General features: G+C 41.9%; 1 protein-coding gene across 3 annotated transcripts in view; it reads right to left on the reverse strand.

The window, feature by feature from the left end:
- Nucleotides 1-24,047, reverse strand: part of ankrd13b (ankyrin repeat domain 13B) — a 43,394-nt gene that overhangs the window by 17,312 nt on the left and 2,035 nt on the right. The window contains exons 1-7 of one of the 3 annotated variants that reach the window (XM_031754619.2): nucleotides 23,719-23,856; nucleotides 23,472-23,617; nucleotides 5,766-5,901; nucleotides 4,633-4,757; nucleotides 3,614-3,662; nucleotides 3,233-3,376; nucleotides 2,160-2,400 (exon numbers count right to left, since the gene is read on the reverse strand). In XM_031754619.2, coding sequence (XP_031610479.2) covers nucleotides 2,160-2,400; nucleotides 3,233-3,376; nucleotides 3,614-3,662; nucleotides 4,633-4,757; nucleotides 5,766-5,901; nucleotides 23,472-23,579 — 803 coding nt within the window. In that variant the 5' untranslated portion in view covers nucleotides 23,580-23,617; nucleotides 23,719-23,856. Of the gene's footprint in view, nucleotides 1-2,159; nucleotides 2,401-3,232; nucleotides 3,377-3,613; nucleotides 3,663-4,632; nucleotides 4,758-5,765; nucleotides 5,902-23,471; nucleotides 23,618-23,718; nucleotides 23,857-24,047 lie in introns of those variants that run through there. The other 2 variants (XM_039598166.1, XM_039598165.1) reach the window with 2 other exon arrangements.

A 24,047-nucleotide genomic window follows, 5' to 3' on the forward strand; every position in this document is an offset into this window, starting at 1 on the left:
CCATCCTACTTTGTTTAGATTTTTGTCAACAATAAATGTTGTTGGCTGTTTGGATCTTATCTGTAGATAAGCTGTTATAATTATCAAAAGATTTAGTTTAATGGAAAATATTGGCAATCACAAGCCTGAACTGTACTTTGCAAAATGTTAGCATGCTAAATGGTATAAACAAGGCAAGAACTAAGGAGCAGCAGACAGTACAACACATAAAATGTGTTATACTGTCTGCTGTATAAAACTAGCATTATTGTGTTTAAGTACAACATCACAGACTGACTTGCAGCCTGTTGCTTTTTTGTCAACGATTCTTGGCCAATCAGATCCCAAGAGGACCAGCGCTAAACACGAATGCAAACGACCGCCAAGACATACGGTAATCACGGCATTACACCGCTTATCTTATATGTCCCCAACACCAAAGTAACAGAAAGATATGTCTTTCAAGCTAATATACAATATACATTTTATTGGGCATGCTGTGTCCCCTTAGCAAGTGGCACATGAATTTGTTTCAATCAGGGAAAGTCTGTAGCCTAAGCATGCCGTTTCCTCTGTTAGCCAGCTGTCAAGGTCGTTGTCATGGGTTCCGAAAACTGTTCTACTTGTGAATCCAACTTTCAAAACAGTAAAACTGCAGCGCCGTATTTTTTGTGTGCAAAGTTGCGTAGAGACGTAATAACTCCAGAGCTTTGAGGTGTCCCTGTCTAGGATCCTTGACGAAGCGGTTTGCTGTAAAGCATCCCAAATACATTACTGGACAGGAATGCTGACAGAGCAAAATGCACAGAGGTGACACCGAGGTGCAAGTCTGACAGCGAGATGATTGCCCCACCCCACCAAACCACCAACCTCTCCTCGCTCACTTCTCGGAGTCATTCGTCTCTCGGTCTTCTTTCTCACTTTTAATCTGTTAACATTCACTTCCTGCCGCCGCTGCCTTTCCATCACTCGCCTATCTATCACCGTCTTCCTCTCTTTCCCCTCCTGCCACAAAAAAAGATCAAATATCTCTTTCTTCTGGCTTCTGTATTGTGCTTTCCCGCCCACAGCCTTGCTACCCATTCATCTTTCCCTCCATTTTTCTCATTGTGCGCCTTCCCCTCATACCTCCACGTCCCACCGTTAGCTCTGTCCCTCGCTCTCATTCTTTTTTTGTTTCATCTCTTTACATTTTCTCTTCTCCATCCCTCTCTGTCCAAACAAACTCCCTCTTCCGTTACTCCCGTCCTTTCCTCTCTGTCACATCAGTCTTATCTCTCCAACCGACCAGAATAGGATGAGTTTTGTCCTCCATGACCCCCCCCCCCGCCTCCCGCCAGCTCAGCCCACTTCTCCCTCTCTTCTCTCCACCTTATGTCCGGCCTGTCTCTTGTCCAAGTCTTTTTGTCTTTTCCCACCACTGCATTTTACTTGTTTTACAGGCGCCCTCAGCTCGATTCAGGCAGCCAGAAGCTAATTTGTTCCTCCACATCAAGCGTAGTCCTGCAAATTTATTTGGGCGCTTTTTGCCTTTTGAGGTTACACAGAGACAGAAAGGATGAAGAAGCGAGTAGTTAAATTAAAATACAATGATTACTATTGACCCAGTGTGACTGCGACTGAATTACAAGACAGCTGCTGCTATTTGAACATTGTTTTTACTTCTTTCAAAAGCTCTACAGTCTTACTTTAAACTACAGTGGGATTTTAGAAAAACTATTTTAGTGCACTTTTGCGATAGGAACATATTCCCAGATTTTCAGATACAATATTCCAAAAATATGTGCTCTTCAATGAAATTTAACAGTTTGTTCTATGTGACTCTTTCTTGTGTCCATTTCCTCCCACTGCTGCAGCTTTGGTTTGTATTTTCCTACACTTTGTGAAATGCATTTTGACAGCCACCAGAGAACGTGCCTGAACTTGTTCCACTCAGCTGTGGGTTGCAGTGTAGGAGGCAGCAACAGAGAAACGCTGACAGAAATTCAACTCTAACAACAAAAGAGTGATTTTTCTCCACTGGGGAAAAAAACAAAACATAAAACAAAACAAAGCAAAAAAAAGAAAAAAAAAGAACAGCAGATTAATGGAGCAAGTCCTGTGGCTGAGCTAAAGCTATTTATTAGCTTTCATTTTTCACATCCTGTATATTTTCAGTACACAGCAGTATTTCTTCTGACCTCTCGAACGCGATGTTGCGAGTGTCCAGCTGCGTGGTCACCACTGGGGCAGACAGCCGGGCCGCTACCTGCTCGTCAGTGGGCTGCATTACTCCCAGAAGGCCCAACCCAGCTGTGGTGCTGCTGCAGGCACCACCCTTCCCCCTGCCCGGCGAGAGCGCTGTGAGCGATGACACGCACAAGGTCTCACAGAACACCAGCTGCCTGTCGTGGTCGACCTCCATCACCTCGGCGCTGGAGTCTGAGAGAAAGACGGGGAGAGATGGGAAGAGAAAAGTTGAGAGCTTTTCAGTGAGGTGAGGAAGTCCACAAGTCCGTGATGCTTAGACAGACAGACAGATAGAGCGATAGATAGATACCTGCCTGATACCAAGTCTATACAGGGCCAGTATTGCCGATACCAATATCAATACTGATACTTATAACTTATAAAGGGAGGTCATGTAGGGGAGACCTTTGTGTCATGATTTATGAGATAAATCATCATCAACAGTTCAGTGAGCTACGTACTAAACTTGGAGGATAGAAATAAGTATCAATCCTACTGTGCTACATACCAGTACCAACGCTGGTAAACACACTATCGATTATTGGATCGATCCCCCATCTCTACTTCCCACTACAGGAGATTTAAAGGATACAAACAAAAACAAGTTACGTACAAATGAGAAGAAATCTGACCTTATACTGGATTTAAGGTCAGATTTCCTCGTCTTGGTTTATGAGAATCATTTGAAATCAATACCAGCTTCATGCCTTTGTGATCAATAAAGCCACAGCAAGCAGCGAGTTAGCTTAGCTTAGCACAAAAACAGGAGGAAACAGCTAGCTTTGCTCTCATTTTGATATTAAACCGTGTTTGTTTCATTTATGCAAATAATTCTCAGCAAAAACGCAATGAAAGAAAAATTCAAATTGAATTGTGCTTTCGTTGTTCTCAAGTCTCCCAGTTTCGTCTGTCTTTCACCTCCATTTTTAAATATCAGCACTAGTCAGTGTCATTTTCTGTGAATGCATTTTGACACACTGGGTGCACCTCACACAGAGCGAGCCAGTCCAGCTCAAACTCTCACCTTGTCCCTTGAAAATGAAGCTCCGGTTTCCTCTCTGCCAGGTCATCTGTTCAAATCCCATCAGGGTGGTGTCAACACGGAGACACTGACCACTCTTCCAAACTCTGTATGTGTCACTGGGGCAGATGCGAGACACCAGGGGCACTAAGGACGAACACAGACACTCTTTGACTCAAACTATGCCGAGCTAGGTCTCGGTTTTCTTTCTCGTATTTGAATATTTTTAATTCAAGCCATTCTAACCGACACATACTATACAAATGCTTTTCTGACATGCAACTGAAAACAGGTGTCTTTAGCCAAAGAGGCAGATAAAAGTATTAGATCTGACTGGTTGGTACTGGCTTTTACTGGATCATTGGACACAAGGACTGGACTCACCCCAGCTGGTAAACTCCCATTTCATCTCCACATAGAAGTCTTGGGCCTGCTTAGGGTGGAGGAGGAGGAGGAGAGCGGAGACAGAGAGAGAAAGGAATAAAAATGAGAAAACACTGAGCATCGATAAAGAGGAAGATACAGAGGGAGAGTTGTGGAGAGCGATGAAGTTAAAGATTAACAGACAGAGGGAGGAGAATACGATGTGCAGGAGGAGAGGGAAAAAAAGAAGTAAAGCAAATAAATGCAGCAGGGATGTCTGTGCCAAAGATGAAGGGACTGGAAACAAAGAAGTGTCTGCATATGTGTGTGTGTGTGTGTGTTAATAATAGAAGTGATGGATGGAGGGATGGAGAGGACAATGATGTGGGTGAGAGCAGCGGCAGATGAAGAAGGATGGGATGTGTGTAACGCTCGCGGGTTCGTGTGCGAGTGCGTTTGAGTGCCAGTGCTCTTTGCTGTTTTCACAGTGTGAGGGTGTTGTGTCTGCCATGAGAGTATGCCGAAGTGTGTGCATAACTGTGTGTATCAGGGAGCCGGCAGGAGCAAATGCACAGGACGTCAGACACTTTGGAGGCAGATCCCTGCATTGCTGTCACTGTTCTGTGCAGCAGCTCCAACACAATCTGCTGCTGCAGGCTTCTAACCATTAACCTCCTGTACGGGCAGCCTCAGCATGTCCATCACTGCTTTTGTACCTTCAAACAGGGCAATCCTGAGGTCCTTAGGGAATAGCTATGAGTCAGATTAGAGGGATAGAGCGCTTTGCAACATGGAGACATATCCTTTGAGTGTATCTCCCTTGTTAAACAAAGCTATTAATACCTTCAGAAAGAATCTCGTGGGAAAAGCAAATTTGCATGTAAAAATTTGCATGTAAATTTTAGAAAGACTTATTTACATTTCAAATGCTTTTATAGGTTCCATATTTATCACCCACATAGCTTGCACACTTATTTCATGAACCTGTGCACTACAGCGTGTTTGTGTGTTTGCTTATGGGTGCTTGTGTGAAATCGCACTTGGCGCAGTCGCTCCAGCAGGACGGGGATGCCCGCCAGTCTCTTGGCAGTCCTCTGGTAGTCACGGTAACGAAGCACGAGACGCACCAGCTCCGGATCTCTGGTACTCACCGCCTCCTGAAGAACTGAGAGAGAGAGAGAGAGTAAAACAGAACCACTCACTCAGGCTTCATCTAAAATTTATGTACATGAACAATTTAAAGGGGGCAGCGAGAACTGCCAAAACTGAAGTGGGCCAAAGGAGAAGCTGGAACCACCAATTACTCACCCGTTATTGTGAGTAGTAGTTTAACTCACACACCTTGTGAGTTAAACTAACACACACACGCACACGCTATATTATCTGGTGTGTGTATGTGTGTGACACTGTAAAGATGCAACGATCACACAGGCATTATGCTCGTTTGGTTAGCGTGCTGATATAATGTCTTCCTTTGTTTCACACAGCCAGGCAAATAATGCAATGGACACCTGCTCTTGGTAGCATTAGTTTCACATTCACAACTAGAAGAGCAGCTCTATTTTTCAGGCCTAATGGAAAAAACAGAAGCAAAGTTTTACTAGTGTGGTATGTGTGCACTCGACAGGGCTACCACTGTGATGGTAAGTGAGCAGGTAAAGGTAAACAAAATATCTGGATTCAATATTTTTCAACTATTGATTCATTGAAATAACTTAGATTCAATGCACAGCACTTAAATCATCAACGTCAGGGGGAAAAGCCACAGAAAAAGAGAAGAATGACAGCAAAAACAAGAAACTTAAGGTGAGATCATATTTTGGGCACAAATGGGAAAAAAGGTTACAAAAAAAGAACTGATTTCAAACTCCACTATCTTCCCACAAGAGCACAAAACCAAATTTTGACTGTGCCAGCAGAGATGAGATTTTGGTTTTCATTTTCCAAACAAAAAAAGAAAAGAAAAGAAAGAAGAAAAAGCCAGTGGAAAGTTATGTTGTAAAAAAACAAATGAACCCGCCCCCCCAAAGATATATGATAAAATGTATTATGAGGTCACTAAGTTTTCAAAATGTACCACCATCCTCCAGATACAGCTTATGCATGCTGTGCACTCCTTACATTACCACAAATAAACTCTGTTTTCCTCAACACAGCATGTGCACACGCTCACCTGTCCATCCGTTGCGGTTCTCCTTGCTAACGTCAGCGCCGTGCTGCAGCAGGACCCTGGCGCAGTCCAGGTGGCCCAGTGTGACAGCGAGGTGAAGAGGAGTACGACCACGAGGGTCCAGAGACTCTAAATCGGTCTGGATGCAAAAATAGGAGGCGGAGGAAGATGTTAAAATCTTAAATGTTAAAATTAAGCAGGATCTGTATGAGTGGGAATTGGGGTTAATTGAGTATCAATGTAATGCTCTTGTGGCTCAGATAGAGGAGTGGCAACAGAAAAACATATAATAGAGACACAACTGCGCCGGCAGCAACAGAAAGATGCGGGGAGAGACTGTGACAGGTGCTAATTGATCTGTCACCACTCCTACATGGCTGGGCACTACACTTCTGTACTCCACTTATTGTCTGGGCTGGATGTGTTGGGTTTGGGTAAACACAGAGAATACTACCTGCTTTGTTAAACAGGCCTCTGGACACACAAACACACCCACAAACACACGTATCACACAACATTTTATGTGTTATACTGTCTGCTGCTCCTGAACACTTGAAAAATAGCTAAAGTTTCAGAGAGTGTTCCAGTATGAGTCTTGGTGAAAAAAAAATGTGGGCAGGTAACAGAAATAAGCGTCTCTTTTCAACCTGCTGTGCAATTAAGCAAAAATATATAACCTACAGCCTCTTTGTCACCAAAAATACACTTTTTTTTTCTTAGTAAGCTTTTACAGCTTGAGGCTACACTTCAGCTCTCAGCTCTCCACTCTGAATTTAGAAGCATGTCAACAAGGCCTCATTAGGCAGCCATACTACATTAGTGTTAACCTTTTCACATCAATCATACCAGCGCTTTGATACAGAAAATTAAAAGGCAGGAGGCTTTTAAAGCCCTCAAATGTGAAAAGTGTGGTAGAAAGCAACTGCCAGTTTTAGATGCTCATAAGGCTAGCTCGCTGCTGCCTCTGCTATTTGGTACAGCTTTCAAACAAACAAATAAAGTGTTCCTGGAGTAAGAAGTAAGAAGTATTACCCGCTTTATCATGTCCTGCTTTATCAAGTCCCGAAACAAAGCTTGTGCCTAAATACACCCATCTGTGTTCTGGATGATAGGTTATTTACATCACTTCTCCTTCCCCCTCTGGGTTAATCATTTTTTCCCTGCCTTCTTTGACTCAATCTGCCTCTCTTCTGTCATTCTGTCTTTCAGACTCTCATTTGTTCAGCCCGCCTCCTCCCCATCTTCTCATGCTGGCCATCCTCGTACAAGTCTTGACCACCAGAGTCTAGACTGGCTGCCGGTGGGGGTAGTCATATCTGACTTCCTGCCATGGTTAGATTGCTGGAAGATTCAAACACATTGTTCTTATTACATATCTAACTCTATACTTTGATAAATCATGTTCAGTTCTTTTAAATGAGCTCTCCTTTTGAAATAATAAAACAAATCCCTACACATTTATTGCTTTCTTCACAAGTGTTAGGAGTAGGAAAGGTTATTATAGTCATTATTATCTAAACTTAAAAACTCAAAAATTACTGGCAGCGGTCAGTGGTACCCCTCAGCCTCCTAGAAGATGGTATCAATTTAAAAATCCTTCATCGCTTTGTTCTCGAGTTTTAGCATTCACAGGATTTTCAGAAAACTTGACCTCTGACCTTGGGGTCAAGGTCAGAGGTAGATTTTAACGAGGCAGATTTGCCGCGTTAATGCGTTTATGGCGTTAACGTCATTTAAACAAGATTAACGCTGACAGCACTAAAATGAACTAAAATAAAAATATAAAATTGAGTTTTGAAACAAAAAATGAAAGGAGTTTGTGAACTTGGAAAAGTTACATGCTTAGTTTTAATATTTGTTTCTTTGGTAAAAAAAAAAATAAATAAAAAATTATAACTTGCCTGATGAGACTTTGAGAAGATGGACTGCGAGCTTTCAAAAGGCTGTGTATTTGTTGTAAGACCTGTACTGATTTTCCTAAATCTTGCCCATGGTTTATCCCCTTAAATATACAATATAATACAATATAATATAATAATACTCTATTAACTCTAAAAAAAAAGACAGAAATAAAGGTAAAGATTTTTAAACAAAAAAATACACTCTGGAAATTAACTGAAACTAAACTGAATTTTAGTCAAAATAAAATACAAAATTAAAATAACTCTGTGAGTAGATTAGGTTTGCCATCACTTAGCTTTTGATAATGTGTGTGTGTGCTGGAGGTACACTAACAGACCTGTCTAGGGGTATAAATGACACTGAGTGTATCATAATCCTGGTTTGTTGCTTGCAGCTGTAAGGAGGAGTCTTTCCTCTGAGTTTACTAAAAGCTGCAGCATCTACGAGTTACCTACAGGGTTTAGTATTTCCCACTGTTAAAGATTTGCACATAATTGCAAACGTGGAACATCCCACAGTGGTAAATCCCAATATTTTTATTTATTTATTTATTTTTTACACCCAGGAACATAAGCTGTCACAAACACAGAGTTTTACATTTATTTCTACTGCTCTGCAGGAAACTGTCCATCCCTCTCACAGAACGTCCCCCTTTTTTCTTACAGTGTTACTCCTTCAGCAATTTTTACTGCACTGATCTTAGATCTGCCACCCAATTAAACAGAGCTGCTGATGCCCCCATTATCCACGGCCTTGGCAGATCCAAGGTCAGTTCAGGCAGTCTGCTGTGAGCTTGAATTTTAATTAAGGATTACTCTTGGACATAAGAGCAGCATATCTTGGAATCAGCACTTTCATAAAGATGTTAAAGAAGCTATGAAAAAAAAAATCTTTCCAGGAATAAAAAAAAAAAAATAGTGAGTGTTGTTGTTATGGTGTAGTTCTATGTAATAGTAATACTGTGACGCTTGGCAGACCAAACCTAGGATAGTTCAAGACACTTACTAATCCAGAGCAGTGGAAAGAGTAAATGTGTTCAAGGAAATTTTTTGAGCAACGGATGAGGAAGTTGCCATCGATACTGCACTTGATGGATGATGTCCAAATAAAATATGACCCAAAGGAAGTCCAACACAGGCTAACTGCAGTTTCTGAGAAACGCACACTGTGAGCTTAGATGGGAAGTCAGCGGTTACATTAGCAATCAGTTACTGCGGCTCTCTGTTTGTCCTATTTGCAAGGGAAATGAAGAAAACCTGCAAACACAAATGTGGAGGGGGGGGGGGGATAGCAAGAGACACAAAGTCGCCAACAAGTTTAAAAAAAAAAGACAAGGATAATCACATGCTTTTAAAATGTTTTTGTTATGTGTTGGATTGAGTTTAGTAAAGCATAACTCAATAATAAGAATATGATACCATGGCTTCAGCCTGTTAATGGGTGGTCTGTCTGCGCGATCTCTACATCTTTGCTTAACAGCTCTCTGCGCTCTCCACAGCTCTTCCAAAAGCAACTCAGTAGAGAAAGAGTGGGAGATAAAGAGAAAGACACAAATAACGTGGGCAGAGAAATTTCTGTAGCAAGAGAAAGCCTGTCGGCAAAACTTTAACTAAGACAGGGGAGGACAGGGAACGAGCTGAAGAGAAAGAAAGAGTAATGACGGTTCTCGCGAGTGACGGTGACACCAAACGAAGACGCAGGAGGAGGTGAGGACTGGAGAACATGAGGGGAACGAGCGTTAGGAGGGAGACAACAACATGAGGGAGTCCCTCAGGAGCTGTGTAGGCTGGAGAATAGAGGGAGCGTGCGAGGGGTGGATTATCACAGAAAAACATGGCGGAAGAAAGAGAGCAGTCAGCTTTGTTTTTGCGTGTGCTGAATAACGAACTGTGCATCATGCAAATGCAGCCATTTTCCGTGCCGTGCATGTGTGTGCATGTCGAGCACAAGCACGGTCTTATGGGACACTGTAGAGAGCTCGTGCAGCATAAACGTGAAGAGCAGTCAAAGTCACAGAACGGTCTGAAGTCAGGCTTCTGTCATGTAAACACAAAGAAGAAAGAGAAACAAAATAAAAGATGATTTGTGTGAAAACCAACCTCCTAAAATGGAAATTTCTTTTTTCATTTTTTTGAAAGAAACCACACATATTTTTGTGAGCACATAAAATAGACAAAAAGTCAGAGACAAGAACCAGATGATGGTAGAGAAAATGAGATAAAGGAAAGAAGGGAAGGGGGGTGGAGGCTACTAACGTCTTCATTTTGTTTTTATAAGACCCTTTTACTGTCTCACACCTGCTCTCCCTTTAAGTGTTCCCGTGTAATTTTGGTGATTATCAGTTTAAGCTTATTTTATAGCTCCACTTGATTTAATTTACTCTGGATACAAGAGCTGAACAACAGCTGAAATGCAGCACAGAGGCAGAAACAGAGACCAAGGGAGAGAGGCACGGGCGTGGTGTGGGGGAGAAAGAAGGGTGCTAATAAGGGAGAGGATAAACTGAAACATTTGGCAAGGTGGAAGGTGACAGAAACAGAGGTAAATAAAGTCAGGGAAGGATGCCAGTGGGGGTGATTACAGGCGAACAGGGGAATTTAGAAAGAGACAGGTCAGAGAGTACAGGATGCAGCCAAAAAGCAGTGCACAGAATACATAATAGGATTACAGAGAAACAGCAGGACAAAGCGCTGAACTTTCATGTAGATAATTCCTTTCTCTTAAGAGAGAAAAAGAATATATGTCCCTTAAGACAATTTTGGCAGCCAAAGATAAGTTGGCCGAAGCCTCTGCTTTTGGCTGACACACACAGACACACACTGGAGTGTCTCTGGCTCCTCCTCCAGGTGGTGGTTGCACATGAGGGTGGTCTTCTCAAGGCTATTTGGGCTAAGCTCTTCCAGGCCCCATTGGTAAAGGCTCAGGCACCAGGCTCATGCTGACCAACCACTCCTCCAAATGACTGTGCCGTGATGAGGCTCGTATGCCCTGTGCTTTGATTCTTTTCCCTTCATAGTGGCCATCAGAATAGCACCTCACCTAGTTTTTCTTGGAGATCCTGGGGTAGACCCGGGACAGGTTAAAGAGATTACACCGCTTGGCTGGATTGGATGGATGGATGGGTATATGTCCCCCTGTATTTTGTCATTGGTCACCCATGCTGCTAAACTGATTTATGGGACAAAGAATTGAAGTGAATTGAATTGAATTAAATTGAACTGAATTGGATAGATGGATAGGTGGATATGAAACTACACTCGAGCGCCCTCCTTTCTATTTGTTTTCCTATAGCACTTCTCTGTGATGCATTATACTAGGCACACAGTATTATGTGCAAAACCCATTATGTTGGTAATTGCAAGTCAGTCTGAGTGAGCGTGACAAATCCCTGCAATCAGTGCACATCAGCCTCTTAGTGTTTAATAGTTAGCCTTATTGTTATTTTTGTACCTTATAAGTTAAGACTGAGAGCATAATAAACTTGCTGCCACACACATATTCTCACCAAAGGGTTTCTCTGCGTCTTAACTGCTAGTTTTTTATCGACTTTCTAAAAGCCAAACATATATTTAAAAGGGCCAAGCTCCCCCCATTACAGATCGGCTGAAACAGCTTATCATCAGCTCTCCTTAATTTCTAACTAACGCGAGCAACGCGACACTTAACCCCTGTCAAATTTTCGACACAACACGACTCAATATGTGAGGCATTTGTTGTGATGACACCTTCAAGCGGTACGAGAAAACAGCGTCAGTGTCATACTGTAGCAGCAGAGATTTGCTGCAGCTCATTTGGCCCAATTTGCATCAGAAGTAGCAGAGATAGGAACAAATTGTGACAGACAGTGCTCGGAGTTAGCAGAGCACACAGAGCTATAATTCAAACTGTGAGTTTAAAGTAATGATCGTGACAGTAGAAAACATCAGTGATAGAAGACAGGAGCCATACATAGACAAGTAGGAGTGACACAAAGATATCCAGTGAGTGAGTCCATACACACACACACAAAACCAGGAGCAACACTTAAGTCCACTTAGAGCTAATGTCCTCCCACGACGACATGCTGACCTGCAGACTTACTGACATACTTACTCATTCACATGTGAACAATGTTCAGCTGAAAAACAAAAGACACACACACACACACACACACACACACACACACACAGTCTGAGCTAAAGCATGATGAACAACATTTCCTCTCCCCATTTACAAACTAGGAATTCTCAAGAGAAAATAGTTGTTTACTACTAATGGGCTTTTCTTTCTTGAGTGCAAACACACACACACACACACACACACACACACACACACACACACACACACACACACACACACACACACACACACACACACACACACACACACACACACACACAGGGCAGTCTAATTGCTCTTGTTTGACTTGTGTGGTTCCGTAGTTACAGTAGGGACATTATGTCACCCCTACTAATCTCTGAGCTTCCACTCGTCATAACAAAATGACAATGGATGGTATATCGTGGTCATGTAAAGTTAGCGATGAAGGGTCCGCCATGAAGGTGCTTGGCGTTTCACAAGTTAATGCAAAAATTTCTCAGTTGACTAAAGGTAAGACTGTACTACAGCGAGTAAGCTGTCACAGTATGTTGACATGAAACATGAGTAGCAGGAAGCCTTTACAGCCAGACAGCATGCATAATAAAGACACTGGAGCTAACTGACATGAAATGGAAATGCAGCCATATTTAAAGTGATTCGAACAACCTGTGGTTTCCCTGCCAAAAAGCTTTCTGTGAAAACAGTCAGCAGCAGAACACTGAAAGCCAATCAGCTAAACAGAATATCAATAATAAAGGCTTAAATGACTAAAAATAAAATGATAACGTTTTCTCTTTTGAGGGCTAGCCAAACAAGCAAAGCAAATGTCAGCTTATAGAAATTCGTTGAATCTGGAGAACAGAGGGGGCTTGTGAGGGGTGGAGAGTCTATAAATGGTGGAGGTAAGTGAGCAATCAGCTTTATTTGTGTGTGCTGAAAAGTGAACGATGGAGTGTCCAAATGCAGCCATGTTCTGATGCAACTTTGCTTGGTTCATAAGTTCACTGCTTTTTTCTCTGTCGTGCTCTTCAAATATATCATTTCTGCACAACCAGGCCATGCTTTCTGTACTGTACTAACACTAATGATCCGACCATCCCCATCATCCCATCCTTCCTGTCTACTTGCTCACATTTTCCTTATTAGTTCTCTAGCATATATACCATTTTTACTTCATTTACATGTTACCATATTGATTGGCTATTGCTTGTTCATATTTGTCTTTGAGTCTTGTTTTTGCTTCAGCTGCTTTTGTAAGCTGTTACAAAAGGTCTAGCTGGTTTATCTAGCCTAGTCATGGTTTTCTGCCTCTGTCATCATCAGTCAGAAATGTAATGCCAAAATAAATATATGAGACTTCAAGGTAAAGGTAACATCTACTTTCTCAAATACTGAAACTTCACCATAAACCTAAAACTACCCCTACTACCCCTGACTTGTGATCTGTCGGTTATTACAAGGTTAAGATAAGTTGTCTACTACCATTCATGGTCACTTTTTCAGATACACCTAACCAACATGGTTGCTGGTGCCAGACAGATGGGTTTGAGAAAGTCATAAACTGTTGGTCTTTGGGGATTTTCCCACACAACCCTCTCTACGGTATACAGAGCTTCATGCCTCATTGATGCCAGAGGTCAGAGGTCAATGACCAGACTGGTTCAAACTGATAGGAAGACAACAGTAATTCAAATAACAACTTGTTATAACCAAAGTATACAGAAGAGCATCTCTACAGCCGCAGAAGACCACACCGGGTGCCACTCTGTCAGCTAAAAATAGAAATTTGAGGCTACAGTTTGCACAAGCTCACCAAAATTGGACAAAAATGTGAAACACCTTGCCTGATTTGATGACTCATGATTTCTCCTGCAACTTTTGGATGGTAGGGTCTTAATTTGGTGTAAACATGACGTGGGGGATATTTCCTATGCAACACTTTGGGTCCATTAGTACCAAGTGAAGATTGTTTAAACGCCACAGCCTACCTGAGGATTGTTGCTGAACATGCCCATCCCTTTATGATGACAGTATGCACCAAGTCACAAAGCTCAAATCATCTCAAACTGGTTTGTTGAACATTACACTGAGTTCACTGTACCCAAATCTCACAGTCACCAGATGCCAGTCCAATAAAGCACCATTACGAGATTTATATCATGGATGTGCTGCTTGCCAGTGTGCTGGAACTGTGTCATGCTATCATCACAGTATAGACCAAAGTTTCTGAGGAGGATTTCCATCACCTTGTTCAATCTATGTCACAAAGAATTAAGGTAGTTCTGAAGGAAAAAGGGGGCCCCACCCAGTTTTTTACTGTACAGATGAGAAAGTTGTAACCAAATAAAGATTACTGATTATTTCACCACAGTCCACATCAGGTGTATCTGGAAAAGTCTACTGTTGCTGCTACTGAAGAAACACGCGTGTGGTTATTTGCATAGAGAGATCCAGTCTCACTTCCTTTGGGAACTGCCGTGTAACCTGTCGCTTTTGCAAATGTTGCAATATTCCTCATGTGTACTTTCTAAGATCCTGGTCTTTTATAAAAGAAGGAAGTGTCATCATCAGCGCCATGTCAAACTGTTTGATTTCATTATGAGAAGACAATAATCTCATTACGATGGCACTGTTGAAAGATGAAATCTTCATACATTTGTAATGAGATGTAGGAACTTTGGTTTTGGCAGCTCCGCATGTCTTTGCATGCAATTTTGAGCCAGTGTAGATTTTTTTTCCACGCCTTTACTTTCTTTTCATCTGTGTATGCCTTCTTTTTTTACTCTTTGTTGCAGATCTGTTTTTCCATTTTTTCTATTGAATCTTTTGCATCATCCACTGATAATTTGCCTGTTTTGATTTTTTCCTTCTCTCTTTCTTTGTCCTTAACCCATATCTGCTCTTTATAACCAAACTATATTTTTTTATGCTTTCCCCTCTAACCCCTTCTGTTTCATTTGTTCCTGCCCTCCCATCAACAGAGAGCTCAGTGGAAGTTGCATTATTGATAGGCATCTCTGTCTGTGGCATCTGCTCCTTCTCTCACTACTCTTTTCTCCCCCTCTCTCCCTTGTTCCATGTGTGCCTGGCCTGATGCAGCTTGGCAGGTACTTAGGCCAACATCAATCTTTCATGCAAACACCACACACACACACACACACACACACACACACACACACACACACACACACACACACACACACACACACACACACACACAGTGTGCATATTCACAAACAGCAGCCCTCTCAAAATGTTTGTGCACGGGGCACATAGGAACAGAGGGTGGCAAAGGGAAGGAGGAGTGTAAAAATAACTTTTCCTCCCCTTGCCCTCTTTCTCGCCTCTGCGATTCTCAATCCAGAGGAGACTCAGAGAAACGCTACACTCCCACGAAACCCTGATTTAGTCTCATCATAGCAATGCTTCCAAAATAAATAAAAGAGACAGTACAAAACCTGCGTCACAGGTGACACGACGAGTAAAACGACCGGTGAAGAGGGCTCCCCGCAAAACAACAAAACCTCTACAGAACTCTCACACTCTTCTAAAAAACAGTTGCATTTCATTTCTACTTGTGCAGGTGCATGCCATGAATTCTAACAGTGGAAGTAAGACCAAATCATCAAGTGAAGACGGTGACCTACTTTTCAGCATATCTAATGTTTCTCTGTTTCACTGAGCTTAGCCTGTTCATTGTCAGCTATAATCTCTCAACAGGTTAGATCTGCAGACAGACAGGAAGACACGGGGCAGAAATCAAGACAGCGCAAACAGCGTGGGATGCCAGTGGACCTGCCAGAGTGGCAACAGGAGCAAATAGAAAGCCTCTGTGATGGTTATCTAAAGGTGCTGACACCTGTTTGTTTCACTGAGCTAGCACACGTCACCAAAATATCAGGAAGTACACGTGTGTGGAGGGACAGCACTGCGTTTGCATAAGACACAGGCATAATCTTCTGTTTGAATGGCAGCGTCAGTGCATATGCTATAAATGAACATAATCACATAATGTCGCCTACTGGAGTGAAACAGCCACAGCTGTCACTTTCTTTCTTTGGTGCATGAGTGTGTGTGTGTGTGTCTGTGTCAGCTTTTGAATTATGCAGCAATCTCAGGTAAACCTGGTGGCGTGGCAAGAGACGGCTGCACTGAGCTTTTGCTCATGTTGAGAGCAAAGGGTTGTTTTTTTGTTATTGTTGTTTGAGTACATCATTCATTAGCATCTGTCAAATTCAAGTGCCTTGGATTTGCTAAAATGGATGGAAAACAGCATAATTAGCAATGCATCTTGAAACCAAGCTGCAAAGCAGCACAGCAAATCCATATATTTAGATTTGCCACTGTCACGATTCTGATTTGGTTCAGTGTCCTGAATCATATTTGGAAATTACTGAGACGAGTCTGGATGTGTCACATCTGGATGACAACAGATCCAGACCTTTGGAATGGAGTCCAAAGGTCTGGATCTGTTGTCATCTATCACTGTATTTATATTTATGGTTGTGCACTGAAATCTGAGACTCCTGTGTTCATGCCATTCTTGCCATTCTAACAGCACATGCACACACTAATACATTTATCCAAATATGCATGGACACTGGAATTCTTCAAATATGTAATGTGTGCTGTTAGCTTAATTTCGCCATTGCTAACAATATCTTGGAAGCCCAGTCATTTGAAGGGCAGCAGCTAAACTTAAAGAAGGGAGTTTAGCTGCTGCCCCAGTTTGTGATACTCTGTAGAAAACACCACATACTAACGATGACCAAACAATCCTTAGTATACTATTATGAAAAACGGGTTACCATGGTAACCTCTTCCATAATGAAAACAGTTAAGGTGGTTGTTTGAAGAATTAAATTCTTGACCTAACCTAAAAATTATACTCAAAGAGTGCAAAACTCTAAATATGTCTAAACTCTAAAAATAAAGTTACATTTTTATCCAATTATCCTTTGAAGGTTGTGATTGCATCTTCAGGAATTCTCCTGGGGGCTTTTCTAGTAAGCACAGGTGCAGAGGGGAACATGGATTGACTGACAAAGCAGCCTTAAGTCTTAATATTCTCTTTCTTACCATGCTTCACTATACACTCGCTGACCACTTAATTAGGTACACCTTGCTTTTACTGGGCTGGAGCCCCTTTGCCTTATTTTTTCATGGCATAGATACAACAACGTGCACACACAGTTGCTGCAGATTTGTTCCACCACATCCTAAAGGTGTTTTTATATCAGACTGATATCTGGTAACTGTAAAATGAACTCAGTGTCATGTTCAAGAAACCAGTTTGAGATGATTTGGGTTTTGTGGCATGGTGCATTATCCTGCTGGAAGCAGCCATCAGAAGATGGGTAAAGTGTGGTCATAAAGGGATGGATATGGTCAGCAGCAGTACTCTGGTAGGCTGTGGTGTTGTGGTGTTGATGCTCAGTTGGTGCTAACAGGCCCAAATTATGCCAGGAAAATGTCCTCCACACTATTACATCATTTTGGGTTGTTTACGCCAAATACTGACCATCTGAATGTTGCAACAGAAATCGAGAGTCATCAGACCAGGGAAGATTTTTCAAATTTTTGTCCAATTTTGTCAGGCCTGAGGAAACTGTACCCTCAGTTTCCTGTTCTTAGCTGACAGGAGTGGCACCCAGTGTGGTCTTCTGCTGCTGTAGCTCATCTGCTTCAAGGCTCCACTTGGGCATTCAGAGATGCTCTTCTGCATATCTTGGATATAATGAGCAGTTATTTAAGTTACTGTTGCCATCCTATGAGCTCAAAGCATTCTCACTATCCTCCTCTGACGTCTGGCATTAATAAAACATTTCCACCCAAAGAACTGACGCTCACTGGAGGATTCTCTGTAAACCATAGAGATGGTTGTGTGGGAAAATCCCAGCAGATCAGCAGTTTCTAAAACACTCAGACCAACCTGTCTGGTGTGACTTAAATCACCTTTCTTTTCTGATCCTCACTTTGAACTTCATCAGGCTGTCTTGACTGTATCTCAATGCTTTGAGTTGCTGCCATGTGATTGGCTGATACATTTGTCTTAAGGAGCAGCTTAATAGGTGTACTTAAAAAAACTGGATGCCGCTCAGTTGTAGCTGCTTAGACAGATGGATTACTGAACGGGGGAGGTTGCAGGCTGATGAGGCTTTCCAGCCAGTTTTATTTTCCTTAGAAGCTTGGCAGCATAAATTCCTGATAATTCAATTCAAATCACCAATTTTCCAATTTGCTTTTCTTACAAGTCCTCAAATTGTTTTCAGATTTCAGACTGGCCTTGTCAAGAACATAAGTGGAACATAACGGTGCAAAAAGCATAGTATTTAAAATAATCTAAAGAAAACTAGCACTTTCCCATGTGGGCTCATGAGCTACCTAAATGTTTTCCTAGTGAAAGCCAGAAAATGTTGACACTAAGTGATGATAAAATAAATAATCAAAAAAGTGCTTTAGCTATTCAGAAGAGGGAATGCTTTCCCATTTCTCGAGATGATTCACAATAATAATCAAGAGAAGCATCAAAACATCCTCCTGAGGTTCAAGTCTTTTTGAACTGTACTGTGTTATTAAGTCCTGCTTTTACATGTCTGCATAACAAAGACAACTAAAGTTTGTTTCATTGTATTTATTGTCTATCACTAATACACTCTCTATTTGTTAAAAGCTTTCAGCAGCCTAACTAAGTATGACCCAACCCAGCATACGTGGCCTATGAAATCTGGAATTGGATTTTTATTACACAGAAGAAAGAAGGGTAGGGTGGGTTTGATGTATGGATGCTTGGAGATAACGAGGGATGGAAAGCACTAGGGAAAGAGGATAAAGAAAACTTTAGGCAGTGGGGGAAATGCGACTTGGGAAGAAGGAAGAGAAGTAGGTGCTCGTAGACAGGTGCGATCAGATAGCAGCTGCCTGGCAAAAAGATTCAGGCCTATAGTGAAGCCAATGAACCCGAGAGCCTTAATTTATGGCTCCATTCCCCTCAAGCTAGCACTCCGGCATAAGATTTTATAATGCTGATGTAACATTAGTACCTCGCCAAGGGCATCATAATCAAACCAGCTCTGATAGGAGGGGGGGGAGAAAAGAGGTGCAGAGAAGACAAGAAACAGCAACAGAGAAGTCTTTCTGTCATTTCCTGGCTTTGTCCTAAGATAGACCATCACTCCTTACATGGCCCTGTTCTTTTTCAATTACGCTGCGCTTCTACGTCTGTGCGCAACCCAAACAGAGTCTGCTCATGGTCAAAGTCTGTCATTATTTCCTCCCCACCTCCTCTCCACTTCTCTGCTCTCTGTCTTCACTCCTGTCATTACCTTGTTTGTGCCTCCGCTCCTCGGTTCAGACTGTCAGTGTTTGCCTCCTTGATTTCCAATTCCGCCTCTCGTTACCCAGCCGGCTGTTAGTGCACTCCTTAACTCGAAGCTGTGGTAAAAAAGCGGCTAAGAATCTCACCCCAGGATCTCTCATCCTCTCTTTTTTTTTTCTTTTGCAACCCACCGCTGCTTGTTTTTCCTTCTTATTTTCCATCTCCTTCTTTTTATTTGTGCTTTTATCCATGGTCAGCTGGCATTTATTGTACCATTCCCACTCTTGCCTAACCTGTTATCTTCTCACAAACGATACCTGTACATGCATGCTACACTCTAATAGTGGAAGTCTTGCAAAAAAATCCATTTAAGAAAAAAAAGACAGCTTGAGTTTCATGTTACACCATCCAGTCACTGCATTGCAGGAAGGAAATAAGACTGTGGACCGAATCAGTGCCGGATATTTGATGTATGCACACAGCGAAATGATAAGTCTGATCATAGATTACTGAGGTGTAACGCAGAGGTCAGTGATATTACACTGTTCTGCAAAATACTGTCTTTGTTATCTGGGCCGTATCATTTTAATTCCTCTCATATGACACTATGAGAACTGGGATTATGCATATGCCTCTAATATTCTTTATCACACCTCTTAGGAATCATTGGGTTTATCATTCATGTTAGACCAAGGTATATTATTTTTTTGTTATCTGTCTGATGTCACACGCACACGCAAATCTTGAAATCAGCAATCAAACTGCAGTCATTATCTAGATGAAGAACATTTACCCCTCCTGAAACATACTGCTAATTCTGGTGGCTTACTGCAGCTAGAGCCCGCTACTACAGTGTGAGAAAGTTACTGTATAAAATTGGTTTTCAGCAGATCTGCTCTCCAAGAGCAGTGCATAAAAAATTTAACCTACCACCTACATCTTTACATCCACACTTTTTTTGTTTTTTTGGTCACCCACTTCTCTTTCCTCCTCCATGTTTTCTCTCATTTTGTTGCCCTAGCTGGAAACTATCACACTAGGCCAGTGAGCAAAAGTAGGTTAGTGGCCTTGATTTTCACTTTAGCAATATTCCATATCTGAGCATGGAAATCAAAGTTCACGCCAACGAATCTCAAACAGTGTCCTGCTTTTGAGCAGCAGGGCAGGCCAAATAGGTCTCGGACATACTAGGTAACCTTGGGCTCAGGTTTACTCAGGCAGGGATTTTAGAAGCTTGGGAAAAATGAATATACAGTTAACTTGAAGTATTCAACCTCCATTGCTGCCTGCAGGTATTACAAAAAAGACAAAAATTTTAAAAGTCCTGTTTTTCCTCTCCCGTGGGAGTGCCACAGCTATCTAGAATACTTCCCGACACCTGAGATCAACATCACTAATGTGCTCGCATGAGTGTTTCACAGGTTTGTGACTGCTAGAAGCTCAGAGTCCAAGCATGCTGCGTGCATGCTGTCCTAGTTTAAGTGGCAACACAAGTACTGCAACTGGGTTCTAGGAGCTGATTGTATAAAACATACCAAATAATGCATCACAAATGAGTCCATGGATATAATGCTAATTGTTAATGCTGACATTAGTTTATAAAGCGAGGAAAATGTTTGCAGGATTGTATAACATAATCCATATGAGCATACAATCACACAAAGAGAAATTTTGCTGTAGTTTGCGACCTGTCACCACATACACGTTGAGCTTTAGACTCTAAGAAAACACACCTGGTGCTGGCAGGGAAAATGCAAGAAATATGGGGGGAAAAAATCATTATGTTCTTGGAAAAAGCTTTAAAGTCATATTCTAATATAAGCAAGGAGAGAAAACAGACTGTAATCTTACCACTGTTTTAAATTTCATATAAACCTAGGGTGCATAATGACAGCTGGTAGACATGGCCCCATGTACTGTAACTGAAATAAAGTACAATAAAAATAACTTGCAACTGGAAGATGATCAGCTGTGCTTATTTACTAAAGTTCATTTGCACGTTTAGCACTTTGTTTGCTCTAATGCAGTAAAAACAAGTATCAGACAGTCTGGTTGGCTTAGTTTAAAAAGAAAAAAAGAAAAAAGTGGAGGGTTCCAATGCATGGCAGAGGAGGAATAAAAATTTGCATTATAAAATATTTATTGATACAAGAGTTCCTGAAAAATGAATTACTATGGGGCTATGAGGGCAAATTTATTGAGCCTGTGTGAACCAAACATGGCCAGAAGTTTCTGTTTACTGAGCGTGATGTGAAATATTAGCTACAGTAAAGTAATGTGTTAATATTTAATACTTCATTAACACATTTAGGTGGTGGCAAAATAAATACAATAATAATAAATGGTATAAACTCTACGAGGTACCTACTGGTGCCAAATTATAGGCACGAGGGAGGGACTCACAAAGCACAGAAGTAATGCAAAGACAGTTAATAATTACAAGCTAGAGGTATATCATTAACGAGCTACTTTCATAAAAGGTTGCCAGCAGGTCAGCATCTACCTGTGTTGCTTGACATTGGCCGTTAGAAATTCCATTATTATACATTACAACAGTGAGATGTTTGAAAGGCAAATGTGTCTCTTTCAGGAAATGGATAAAATGCTTGTAGTCCTTCCTGTGACTGGGTTGTTGTAATGATTCTCACTGCATCACCTTAAATTTCCCAGCATTTCCCAGTTAGCAGGAATACTTAATGCAATGGGATTCATCCTCAGGGGATCATGAACAACTGCTCTGCACTTAAGTGTAACTCAGTCTATCCAATACAATCCATCCAATATTTGTTAGGACATTTCTGAGTGTGAAACTGACCAATCAATGGCCCACTGACGCTTTCATTGTTTCAGAGACCCCGCAAGTGTAGCTACTGGACGAAGATGCACACCTTTGCTTTAAATGTATAAATCTTGACATTTGAAAATATGAGACACTCTCCCAGGTTAGCAACTAATCCAATTTTTGAGTGAACACCGACTCAACTGCACATGTTTGGCTAGGTATGTTTTCTCTGTAGAGTTTGAATAATCGTAATAATTAGAGGTGGAGCGTTGACAGCCTGTTACATTTTTGGAGCAGATTCTTTAAAATTGCACGATAGTGCATTGACTAAGAATGAAGAGCGCTTTCTCTGAGTGAGTGCCCTTCCAGTTTTAATTAAGCCCTCAGCCAGCAGCCAGGGTTTGAAAAGTTTTTGTCTCCTCCGCCTCAAGAGCTCACATGATTCATTTCCATCTCCTCTATGCATGAAACGCGGTAACTATGTCACCTCTAGCCCTGACTTGACAATGAGAGGTCTGTTCTTAGAGCCTCTTAACTGTGAGGTGTGCCATGTGTTTTGCAATAGTTATTATTATGGTGAGGATTTAAATGTAACGTGTCATTCCCACAATCTATTGCTGTAAATGCAGGGAACTGTGGCAAACTGACAGCTGACCGTTTTTGGTCTAAAGAAATGGCTCCCCGGGTTATGATTTTATAACCACATGAAGGTGAGGGTGTGCATGCGTAGGCAAGTGTGCGTAAATGTGTGCACACACGTGTAGAAATGTGATGGCTTGAGCAAGATGCAAGCAGTTCTCCTCTATATTTGTTTGAATTCACAAGCATCTGTTCACATGACACACTGTGATATTCTTATCGTGTTATCTGGTCCCTCCCTTTTTACCGCTGTGACAAATATCCATCCATTACTGCATGTCTCATATTTGGAGACCATAGTGTATCTTAATGGTTCTATTACTGTATTTACTGTGGTCGCTGGCAACTGTTCGCCCACATGCTACAGTATCTGCATTGTCTCACCCACTCACAAAGGGTTTAGGTGCTGGTGGGAAGGTGGAGAGCCTACACTTTTGAGTAGATAACAATAAAGCTGCTTAAACACAGACATAAACGCATAAACGCGCACACACACACACACACACACACACACACACACACACACACACACACACACACACACACACACACACACACACACAGAGTTCAACCCCATAAGGTTTCACTTTGATTTTCCTTTTGTTTTTTTCAGGAATAAACTCCTGACACAACTTCCTATACATATTTAAATCACAGGGAAGCTGGGTATTTCCGGTACCTATGCGCAGCACAGACCTGACATGCATAGCCTGTTGTGTCACACTGTGGTTTAAAAAATGAATGGCAACAAGAAAATAGCACAGATTCGAGGGCACGATACGGTCCACAAGTGTCACCCTCCACCCTATAGCAATTAACTGCGCTAATGCCGGCCAGGTTCTTGAATGAGGTGGTCCGTGGATGGCAGCTTCTCCACCACTATCTACAGCTATGGATCCACATACCTAATAATCGCCTATAAAATAGCTCTATATATGGAAAGAAAAAATGTGTTTGATCGCCTTTCCACCCCCCCTCACATTCTCACCTGCTCGTTCCTTGCAAGCTCCTTCTCCAGTTGTCGGTGTTTGTTGTGCCACACCAGATAGTGGATAGGATAACGACTCTTCTCCGGAGTTTTCTTAGCAGAAATCATCCTCGGATCATAGTTTGCCTCCCCCTCCTCTTTCTTCACTGTGGATCGCAAGAATACTTTGTCACAGATTTACGCTATACAATTAATCCTATCATCCTGCATCGGCGGTGATGCCCAAAGGCGTGTAGGGCAACCTTACGCGTCAGAAACAGTGGATGGCTCCCTGCTCGCTCTGCTTAGAATAAACGCAAAAGCCCCATGAAATCATTTAGAAATAAAGATAAGGGGGGAGAAAAGCCCTCCCTTGATTGTGTCAGTAGATTGGGTTACACCTTTATTCCTTATCCACCCGTTCCTCCTCCTCTCGCTTTCTCTTCCTCGCTCTCTTTCTCCCCTGCCTACTCTAACGCGTCTATCCTCCTCCTCTCCTCCCATCCGGTGGTGACTGAGAAAGATGCATTGACAAGCTGCAATGAAATGGGCGCACACTCAGCCAATCCGCTGTCAGGGCTCTGATAAAACACATGC

The sequence above is a fragment of the Oreochromis aureus genome, linkage group 14 (assembly GCF_013358895.1).
Source record: "Oreochromis aureus strain Israel breed Guangdong linkage group 14, ZZ_aureus, whole genome shotgun sequence".
In the NCBI taxonomy this organism is placed as follows: Eukaryota; Metazoa; Chordata; class Actinopteri; order Cichliformes; family Cichlidae; genus Oreochromis; species Oreochromis aureus.